Source organism: Drosophila tropicalis, unplaced genomic scaffold (assembly GCF_018151085.1).
Source record: "Drosophila tropicalis isolate 14030-0801.00 unplaced genomic scaffold, ASM1815108v1 contig_158, whole genome shotgun sequence".
NCBI classification, from domain to species: domain Eukaryota; kingdom Metazoa; phylum Arthropoda; class Insecta; order Diptera; family Drosophilidae; genus Drosophila; species Drosophila tropicalis.
In genome coordinates, this window is record NW_027172602.1 from 6,987,335 (window position 1) to 6,997,524 (window position 10,190).

The 10,190-nt window shown below is 41.9% G+C and overlaps 4 protein-coding genes across 6 annotated transcripts; 1 reads left to right on the top strand and 3 right to left on the bottom strand.

Annotated features, from left to right (window-relative positions):
* The first annotated feature begins 110 nt into the window (after nucleotides 1-110).
* dsh (Segment polarity protein dishevelled) lies at nucleotides 111-3,198 on the top strand. Its single transcript, XM_068303856.1, has one exon. The coding sequence runs from the start codon at nucleotides 624-626 to the stop codon at nucleotides 2,484-2,486; it is 1,863 nt and encodes a 620-aa protein (XP_068159957.1). The 5' UTR covers nucleotides 111-623; the 3' UTR covers nucleotides 2,487-3,198.
* Nucleotides 3,199-3,701: 503 nt separating this feature from the next.
* On the bottom strand, nucleotides 3,702-8,836 carry LOC137584886 (nucleolar and coiled-body phosphoprotein 1). Of its 3 annotated transcripts, none has more exons than XM_068300481.1 (3): nucleotides 8,715-8,836; nucleotides 5,086-7,432; nucleotides 3,702-5,012 (listed from the first exon to the last, which is right to left on the bottom strand). In XM_068300481.1, the coding sequence occupies exons 2-3, from the start codon at nucleotides 7,417-7,419 to the stop codon at nucleotides 4,323-4,325; spliced, it is 3,024 nt and encodes a 1,007-aa protein (XP_068156582.1). In that variant the 5' UTR covers nucleotides 7,420-7,432; nucleotides 8,715-8,836; the 3' UTR covers nucleotides 3,702-4,322. The 3 variants fall into 3 exon arrangements, with proteins under 3 accessions (XP_068156582.1, XP_068156590.1, XP_068156598.1); XM_068300489.1 differs by having other exon boundaries at nucleotides 8,635-8,776; XM_068300497.1 differs by lacking the exon at nucleotides 8,715-8,836 and adding an exon at nucleotides 8,054-8,504.
* Nucleotides 8,837-8,933: 97 nt separating this feature from the next.
* Nucleotides 8,934-9,379, bottom strand: NdufV3 (NADH:ubiquinone oxidoreductase subunit V3). The gene has a single exon (XM_068283537.1). The coding sequence runs from the start codon at nucleotides 9,293-9,295 to the stop codon at nucleotides 8,993-8,995; it is 303 nt and encodes a 100-aa protein (XP_068139638.1). The 5' UTR covers nucleotides 9,296-9,379; the 3' UTR covers nucleotides 8,934-8,992.
* A 61-nt stretch (nucleotides 9,380-9,440) lies between these two features.
* LOC137571869 (uncharacterized protein C1orf131) lies at nucleotides 9,441-10,134 on the bottom strand. The gene has a single exon (XM_068283536.1). The coding sequence runs from the start codon at nucleotides 10,026-10,028 to the stop codon at nucleotides 9,468-9,470; it is 561 nt and encodes a 186-aa protein (XP_068139637.1). The 5' UTR covers nucleotides 10,029-10,134; the 3' UTR covers nucleotides 9,441-9,467.
* Between the last annotated feature and the right edge of the window lie 56 nt (nucleotides 10,135-10,190).

Consider the following 10,190-nt stretch of genomic DNA (forward strand, 5'->3'; position numbering starts at 1 on the left):
TCAGCTTCTTCTTTAGGACTATTACTCGCACCCTTAGGACTATTACTCGCACCCTTAGGACTATTACTCGCACCTTTAGAACTATTACTCGCGCCTTTAGGACTATTACTCGCACTTAAGTTGTTTTGACTTCTGGCAACGCTGGATGCAACTGCATTGGCTTTGATAAAAAATAAATAAATTAAAAGCAGAAGAAAGTTAAAATTCGACGATAAACTAAATCGTTATAAACTTAAAAAGCTGCATAGCCTAACAAATAATCAACGCCATAAGAAAGAATAGAAAAAAACACAAGAGTACGTAGAGCGAGAGGCGCGGCGGCGGCGGTAGCAGCAGCAGCGAGAGCGAGAGGCAGCAGAAAAATCTATGGGCGAAAGAAAAGTATAGACTATAAATAAAAAAAAAAAAACGAATCGAAAGAATCGGTAGGACGGAAGGAAGAGTGTGTGAGAGAGGGGAGGAAGGAAAACAAAACAAAAGAAGGTACAAGCAACGAGAGGACGGGGAAAATAGGAAGAGCCAGGCGGAAAATACAACAATTTTCCGTTTTTTCCGAACTTTTTTTTTGTGTTAAGTATTGGAAAGAAGAAAAAAAACAGAAAGTGGAAAATCAAATAACAATAATGGATACGGAGCGAGCCAATGGCCAAGAGACGAAAGTCATTTATCACATTGACGATGAGACTACGCCGTATTTGGTGAAAATTCCCATACCTTCGGCCCAGGTGACACTTAAGGATTTCAAAATGGTCCTCAACAAGCAGAACAACAATTATAAATATTTCTTCAAGTCGATGGATGCCGATTTTGGGGTGGTCAAGGAGGAGATTGCCGATGATGCCACCATATTGCCTTGTTTCAATGGCCGGGTGGTGTCCTGGTTGGTATCGGCTGATGGTACCAATCAATCCGATAATTGCTCCGAACTGCCCGGCAGTGAGTGTGAGTTAGGTGTCATTGGTGTGGGCGGCGGCGGCATTCCCGGCGGACGTGGCAATAACCCCCTAACACGAAATCCCATGATGCAACAACAACAACAGCAACAACAACAGCACCAGCAACACCAGCAGCAGCAGCAATCGTCTCAGCAATGCTCCACCTTGCAACAGAAAATGCTGGTTAACCCGTTGTTGCAACCTCCACCTCCCCTCACATATCAGTCCGCTTCAGTGCTGTCCAGCGATCTGGACTCGACCAGTCTCTTTGGCACCGAATCGGAATTAACACTCGATCGCGACATGACTGACTACAGCAGTGTGCAGCGCTTACAGGTGCAACGCAAGAAACCCCAAAGGCGAAAGAAGCGGGCACCCAGCATGTCGCGTACATCATCATACAGCTCCATAACAGATTCCACAATGTCGCTTAACATTATAACTGTGTCCATAAATATGGAAGCAGTGAATTTTCTTGGCATTTCGATAGTGGGGCAATCGAATCGTGGTGGCGACGGTGGAATCTATGTGGGCAGCATTATGAAGGGCGGTGCCGTTGCTCTTGACGGACGGATCGAGCCGGGCGACATGATACTCCAGGTGAACGATGTTAACTTCGAAAACATGACCAATGACGAGGCAGTGCGAGTGTTGCGAGAAGTCGTTCAAAAACCAGGACCCATTAAACTGGTGGTGGCCAAGTGCTGGGATCCCAATCCCAAGGGCTATTTCACCATTCCAAGGACAGAGCCAGTGCGACCCATCGATCCCGGTGCCTGGGTGGCACATACGCAGGCGCTTACCTCTCACGACAGTATTATAGCCGATATATTGCCGGAGCCGATTAAAGAGCGGCTCGATCAAAATAATCTTGAGGAGATCGTAAAGGCCATGACCAAACCAGATAGCGGACTAGAGATACGGGATCGCATGTGGCTGAAGATAACCATACCGAATGCCTTCATTGGAGCCGATGCCGTTAATTGGGTGCTGGAGAATGTTGAAGACGTGCAGGACAGACGCGAAGCGCGACGCATTGTCTCCGCCATGCTGAGGAGCAATTACATTAAGCATACGGTCAATAAGCTTACATTCTCGGAGCAGTGCTATTACGTGGTCAACGAAGAGCGCAATCCGAATGCAATGCGTCTACCGCCCCATGCCCATTCGCATGCCCATGGCCATGCACTGAGCCATGCGGATACCGAGAGCATTACTAGCGACATTGGACCATTACCGAATCCTCCCATATATATGCCATACTCGGCCACATATAATCCCAGTCACGGATATCAGCCCATACAGTATGGCATTACCGAGCGCCATATCTCATCCGGTTCAAGCAGTTCGGATGTATTAACCAGCAAGGATATATCCGCATCGCAGAGCGACATCACCTCGGTCATACATCAGGCCAATCAGTTGACCATTGCTGCCCATGGTTCAAATAAATCATCCGGCTCCTCAAATCGTGGGGGCGGTGGTGGGGGTGGCGGCAATAATACAGGCAATCAAGATCAGGATATATCCGTATTTAATTATGTATTGTAGAAATGATTCCTCCCACTCCCATCCCATCCACAAAGCCACTCCCAATCCCAAACTCATTCCCATCCCCTACATCCTACTCCTCCCTCATGTTTTTTTCATCTCTCGCTATCCTCCTTAAACTTTCTTTTTGAATTAAAATTCGCCAGTTATCTCTCTCCAATTTTTTCTTCAACTCTATCTCTATGTCTACTCCAATTTTTTTTTTTTTCGTTCATCGGCAATGAAATTGTGTTTTTAATTAATTAATTAATAATCTAAAGTATACAACAAAAATCTGCAGTTTATAATGGGTCATACACCCAATTAATAATACTTATTGTATGTATTTGTATTTATAATGTGTAAGAAAACAAAAACAAAACAAAAAATGCATGGACAACAAATTTTGAATGGCAAGCCCACTGAAATATGAAGTAAACAATTACAAATAATGGCAAAATGAGAAAATCACAAACAAAATAAAAAATAATAATAATGAACACATATACATACACACACACACACAAACACACACACACACACACACAAACACAGAACATTCAAATCGGTTGTGGATTGACGATTCGAGATTTGGTCCTGAAGATGAATTTAAATCAGCTTGAGCATGAGATATAATGATAATGATCATAACGATGATGAGATGATGATTTTGAATAAAGTTCTAAGAATTTAGTAATCGCAAAAGTAAATAAATAATAAATAAAAACAAAAATGAACAATCTCTCTTTCTTTTTCGAATTTAGGAATGTTTGAATAGCATTTACTATGTGATTATCCTTTGGAAATTTCGATTTACAGATCCACTATCCACTATATTGTTACTGAAAATGTCAAACAATTTAAACAATTATAGTAGACCACCACTTACGAGTTTTATAATCGATCATGAACCAAAAACAGTGCAATTCGATTATTATTACTTTTTTTTTTTTTTTTTATTAATTTTTGTTTCTTTTTTATTTATTTAATGGTTCGACGAAAATGTAAACTATACAAACATTATTGGTTTTTATGTCGGTTTTATTACAATTAAATTACACTGTTTCAATTTAGTGTACATAGTTAATAACTATTACATATAAATTATATATATGCAAGATTTACATATGCATTAACGCGAAAATTTTAAAATATGGGAAGCAACCCAAAATTTCTTTACTGTTTTGAATTACCCAAAATTTAGATGCATCAGATTCAAATTGTGAACAGTTTGTGTTATTTTTTTTTTTTTTTTTTTTTTTTTTTTTTTTGTTGCTTTGTTGTTAGTTTTTACTTGACGACACGGTTTAAAAAGTGAAGGAAGTCATAGTTATGTAAGATTTTGGGTTGGGAGGGATTATTATCAGCAACCACAATGCTGGATGACATGTGGGCTGGGATAAATGGTTGATCTAGAAGGGATAAGGGAAGGTGTGTTGTTTGTTTATAAACTATTTACCCAGCAAGGATAGATATTTGTATATATCTATATGTATGTCGATAAATCGATGTAACGGAACAGCTAAAATTACGCTAAAATAACTATTACAACTAATTTAATGAAAATTACAAGGAGCGCAAAAAAAAAGTGTTAATCAGATTTACATAAAGTTATGCCCTATGTATATATAGTACTTATTTTACGAAAAACAGTTTATATATCTGATTCGATATTGATTGACCGATCCATCGAGTAACAATCATATCGAACCGACCGAGTTTTTTTTTCTATACAATTTCTTATTTTTTTTTTTCATTTTTCTTTTTTTTGTTTGCTCTTACCCCGCGTTTAATGGTGTTGGTGTTATTGTTGTCTCTCGCTCTCTCTCTCTCCCTTTCTCTCTCTGAATCTACTTTCTATTTTCCGTTAACCGTTTCGACCAATGAGCTGGAAAGGGATAGACGATCGACAATGTCGAGCAATATTTCCACATCCTTGACAGATGACACTGCCTCTGGTGCGCCCATCAAATTGATATGCTTGCCATCTATATTGGCATAGAAGCATTTATTCTTAAATATAATGGCCCGATCATAGGGCACCCGGCATTTACTACGATCGAGTACCGAACGCCGGAATAGAACGCATGACGGTTGATATTTATGACGCTCCTCTTCGGGTATATTGAAGGACTTGAGGTCACCGGTGAAAATGGTCATTGTCTGGCGGGCCATTAGAGTTGGCGACACCTTATATAGGGTTACCTTGCTTGACCATTTATTGGAGGGCACTTTGATGCGTCCGGCAACATTGGCCAATTTAACTAGTGGGAATTCAAGGCTAGTGCGTTGTACACGCGGTTTACGGCTCAAAATATCAGAATTGGCGCCGCCACCCCCGATAGCAGAATTATCACCACCTCCTATGCCAACTGGTAAGCCGATTACATGCCATGTCTCATAGCAGGTTATTTTCTTGATCATGCGTCCGTCCTCCTCACAGAATGTTGTCGTCTCTGCGGGTAAATATTTGGTCATATTTGTGGATTCCTCCTTTTTGGATGGTGTATTATCTGTTGCATTCTCCTTAAGGCGCTGTTGCTGTTGCTGGTGAAGCAAAAAGATAGAAGATTGATTCATTCTTCTAGATATAGCAGAAGGAGGTAAGGTAAATGCTTACCGGTTTCTTGAAAAGCAACTCATCATTGCCTTCACCCAGAAATTTGGCCAACTTGCGATCCCCTGGTCCTGAGGATATTCCTCCTGCTCCGCCAGCAGCACGATTATTGGCTGTTGTGGACAGAACATTACGTGTGGGTGTCGGTTGTTGCGTTGATGATAACCATTTTTGTTGAGGCTTCTGTGACGACGACGTCAAACGATTGGCAGCGCCGCCACCGGTGGCACCGCGGATTGATATTTTCTTAACTGCTGCCGCTTTTGCCAGCTGCTGCTCCTGCACCACATTGCCCGCGTCATGGTCATCTTCGTGATCACGATCTTCCTCCTCCTCTTCGGTATCAATGTTACACAGTTCCTTGCCCATGCTCATTAGAGGTTTCATTGCCGGTGCCTTTTTGCTCATTTCTGCATTAAGTATACGTGGACGTGACTTTGCACCACCAACTTGACCCAATGTAATCATCCGTTTGGTTGTTGAATTGCTATTTGGTGTGACCGGCGTTTGTGGTGTGGTGATGCTTGTGGAGGATTGACCGCCGGCGGCACCGCGTCTGGTTTGCATTTTTGCTCCCCGACTCAGCGGTGATATTTGCTTTGCTGCTTTATTTGAACCCAACGTCGCCGCCGTCGTTGTTGCTGTCGGGGTCGCCGCTGATTGAGAAGACCGTGAGATGAGGACATCATCCTGATTGATAATGTCATCGATATTGACTATGGTAAATGTGGGCACATCGTCACTTTCCGCTGGACCGGCTGGCGGAGCTGGCGGCACACGCATCTGCTGACTGGAGGAGGAACGTGGTGTTGCGGCGGCTGCTCCAGAACCTGCTCTGGCAGCTTGATTAATCTTAAATGACTGTCCTTGGCTTAACCGTTGTTTGCCCCCAACTGATTGGGGAGCCTGGACAATGCGCACAGCTCCTGCGCCTACACTTGTCGGCTTGTTGGTTTTCGGCGTAGGCTGGGACGCTGCTGCCGGTGCTTTCGTATTGGCAGCTCCATTTAGGGCAACACGTTTACGGATAACAGCTGATTCCCCGGGATCCTCTAGTTTTCGTTTATTGCCGGGTGTTGTCGCCGGTGTCTGAGATGCTGCAGCAGCCAGTTTGCTTTTGTTCATATTTGTGGCTATAGAACGACGCAATTGATGCAAATTGTTACGCTGAGTAGAACTACCAGCAGTTCGTACCGTACTTTGACTGCTAGCACTGGCAGAGATGGCAGTTGTCGTTTTAGTGGCACCGGCGGCAGAGGTGTTACCCGCTTTGGGTGGACGTCCACGACCACGTTTAATTGGAGGGGGTCGGACTTCGCGCTCAAATTCCGGATCGCTTAAATCGTCCTCATCATCATCATCGTCATCGGATTTGTGTAAATGTGGATTGAAGGCCGCATCGGTAACCTCATCATCATTATCCTCCTCCTCCTCTTCCTCTTCGTCGTCGTCATCTTCGTCAACATCGTTTCGATCTTCGTCAATCTCAATCATGTCATCATCATCTTGGGTGGCAAATAACTGTTTAGCACCCCCACCGCTCCGACTGTTGCTAGATTCATGGGCCAATGATACCATATATTTGGGTGTCACCACATCATCGCTGGCATATTTTGGATTTGGCTTAATGGAACGCCGAGATCGACTGGCTGCTATTGTAGGCGGAGATGACAACGATGATTGTGATGACGATGACGCCATAATTTTACTAGCTTGCTTAAACATTTTTGATTTGACCGCACCACCACCTCCCGTTGTTGCTCCTTCGTCGTTCTGTGTGTTCCGGCGTTGACTAAGCTTGGCTGCTGGCTGCGGTGTAGTTACAATTGTATTTCTACGTCTAATTGATACGGGTTTCTCCCTTTCCTTTTCGCGATCTCTTTTAGAAGTTTTGGCTGCTGGTGTTGTCAATGGTTTGGCTCGTATTGGCGATGCCCCCTTTCCAGCAGATCGGGATCTTTGAGCTACAGATGAAGCCGTCGTTTCAGCCGGAGTCGTAGCTCCTCCGCGTACAGGCTGACCACGTTCTCGTATCGCCACCTCTCGACGAGTAGATTGCCTCCTTTCAACAGGAGTGGCTATTTGTAAATTCACGTGACTCACGTTTGACAACTTGGTTGGGACACTTTGTAAGGTTTTTGCTCCTCGTGTTGATAATGATGATGCTGATGCTGCTGCTCCTCCTCCTCTTGTGGCGTTTGCTAATTTTTTACAACTCCGTAAAATTTTGGTTTCTCCGCCGCTGACTTCCGCTGGTCCTGTTCCCAAATTTTTAACGTATACTATACACGAACGAGTCTTTCCTGTCTCAGCTTCCGTTTTTCTTCCCGCTCGCATCTTTCATAGGTCACTAGAAAAGTGCAGTCAAAAAAAATTCTATTAGACGGAATGTACAATATACAATGTATAAGTGTTGTGTGTTGGTATATATCTTCTATATACCCAGTGGAAATCTATATGTTTGCCTGATTTGCATCAATTGGAATCTTTCTTTAAAAATTAGGAGTTGTCGTTTACAGCAAACTAATGCTACTTTTACTCCAACTTCCATAATGGTTAAAATCTAAAAAAAAAAATTTTTTTTTTTTTTTTTGAGTCTCAACAATTGTTTTAATATTCTAGATACCTCCATTGTAAAAATATCAATCTTTTGTTTTATTTTAAATAGTCAAAGGTAAAAACAAATTTAAACAAAATTTAAACAGAAGGACGGCGGTGGAGGCAGTGCTGTAAGATGCATAGAATATGTGCATTAATTTCCGACTGGGTATCGTCTATGTGGAGATGCCAGTGGCTATGATGGCTATTTCTGCATATGTGTGTGTGATTGTGAGCAAGCCATTTATATATCAAATTGTGAAACTCGACAACACTGGCGCCTATTTTCGTCACTTCTCTCGGGTTCACCAAAATATTTTTATGTCACTTTTTTAATATTCAATTTATTCGCCGCCTGCACTATTGTACTTACATTTTCTCTTGCTCTTCTTATATGCGTAAAGTTATTACATTTTCTTGGCCTTTGTTTACTTGAAATGTTAATTAATTTTCTGTATTTTATTTTTCTTTTCTGTTCGCTCTTTGAGTTTTTTTCCAACACTTTCACTCTAAGGTCTTCCTAATTCGATTGCGTGAGAGAAATGCGTCCCTGTTTCATTTTCCTGCCCCTCAGCTCTATAAACCCACCCCGAACTAACCACCTTTTCATTCAATAAACTTCCCGCTCTAAATTTCTTACGGAAATGCAGATTTGTGATTTTTTTTTTTTTTTATAATTGTTTATTGCTTGTTCTTGCTCTCCAAATTTTATTGCTGCCTACGTTTTATACAACCACAACTTTTACTTAAAACGAATACTAGGTAATGACAAACGCCAACAATGTCGATGTTTTTCTACCCAACTGTACTGCACACAAACACAGACTCACACACACACACATAACGCACACGCACACAAACACCGCACAGTTTAGCACCAGTCTGAGGCTTGTTGCGTCCCCAGTTAAAACAAATTGAATTTAGTTAATAACAATTAAACAAATTTACACGCACAGACACACCACACATTTATATCCATATATGGAACTGTTTTCTTCTTCAAAAAAAAAAAAAACCATTTATTTTGCTTTTACTTGGTCTTGGTTTTTGTCGTATCAATTGAGGCAACACTTATTCCCGCGAAATGATTGTCGATTGTGTTAGAGATGAATGCGTGAGCCGATTAATTCTCCGTATATTTTCTACTGCTGTAATAGTGTTGCAAAACGTCAATAATTGTCACCTGGTAGTGTTTGAAAGTGTACCCTCTCAGGGTCACACTATTTTAACAATAACAACAACACACGAATTAATTGCTATACATATTTGACTTTATTTATACATTTTTATAACAATTTGCTTAGAGAAATTTTCACTTTTTCAATGCTGATGGCTGTGGGCAACGGTATTTGGCCATTTCCACCTCTGCTTCGGCGTAGCTGAATCGATTAAAGCTGAAATATTCAGGCACTTTGTACCCGCTGGTGGCAGAGGCTCCAGGACCCACAGGAGACGTTGTAGGTTTAACGCAATTGCTGGTTAATCCAGTCACTGAGGGAATGGAGGAGGATTCACTTGCTCCTGGTCCGCTGCCTACTTTTGGTTTCTTGCCAACAGATCCGCCTTGTATTTGACTGTAGCATCTCCTAATCAAGGGACTGAGAGCGCGAGACATTTTGCCGAATTCTTTTTTATAAATAAAAGATTCACGTAACTCTAGTGCTGAAATGGCACTCTGCCCAACACTGAAAGCTGTTGAGCTGCCATACTTTTTCCTAGCGCAATGAGAGTTGCCATCTTCATTTCAAGAAAACCAAGTCTTTGTCAATAAAAATTTATACTAATGTTTATTTTCGATTTTTAAACTTGGGCTTTGCATTGCCGTAATGCTGGTCAATATTAGCCACTGGGGCACGCTTCTTTTGCCTGTGAGCCTGCTGCGTTTTGCTTTGACTGCGACACCGTACACTGGCAGCGCCCGTTTGATTTTTGCCCAGCTGATGAAACTGTTTCCTTTCCTCACGTATCGTCCTTAAACGCTGTCGCTCCGCTTGTAGGTCCTTATAGTTCTTGCAAGCCTTTTTTGGTGGTTTCATTCCAAGTTTTACCAATTGAAAGATTTCCATTTTGCGTTTGTTTTTGATTACACGTTGATTGTTCATGGCAAAGTTGAGCACCTCATGGCGGGCCTTCTTGATGTCAAACTCTGGATTAGAAATAGCATCTGTTTTTGCATCTTTGGATTTAGGTGCTCCTTGTGCTGCTGTGTTGTCATTGTCTGTAGCTGACTTCCCATGAGTTTGGGGCTCTTGAAATACCAAAGCCTGAAAGGCAGAACTGTTTTGCTTCTTTTGGAGCGCCAAGGCTGCCTTTGTCAGCACGGGCTTGAATTCTGTGCTAATATTCATTACTTGGTTAGACTCTTGTAAACAACACAAATTTAAACTAATAAAATTGCGGGTTTAGTTATTTATTTTCTGTTTGTTGTTTTCAGGTTATAAAAAATGTCTGGCAACCCAACAAAATTTTTCAGTGTTGGCACAAGTGCCTCTCAAACAAGTTCGACTTTG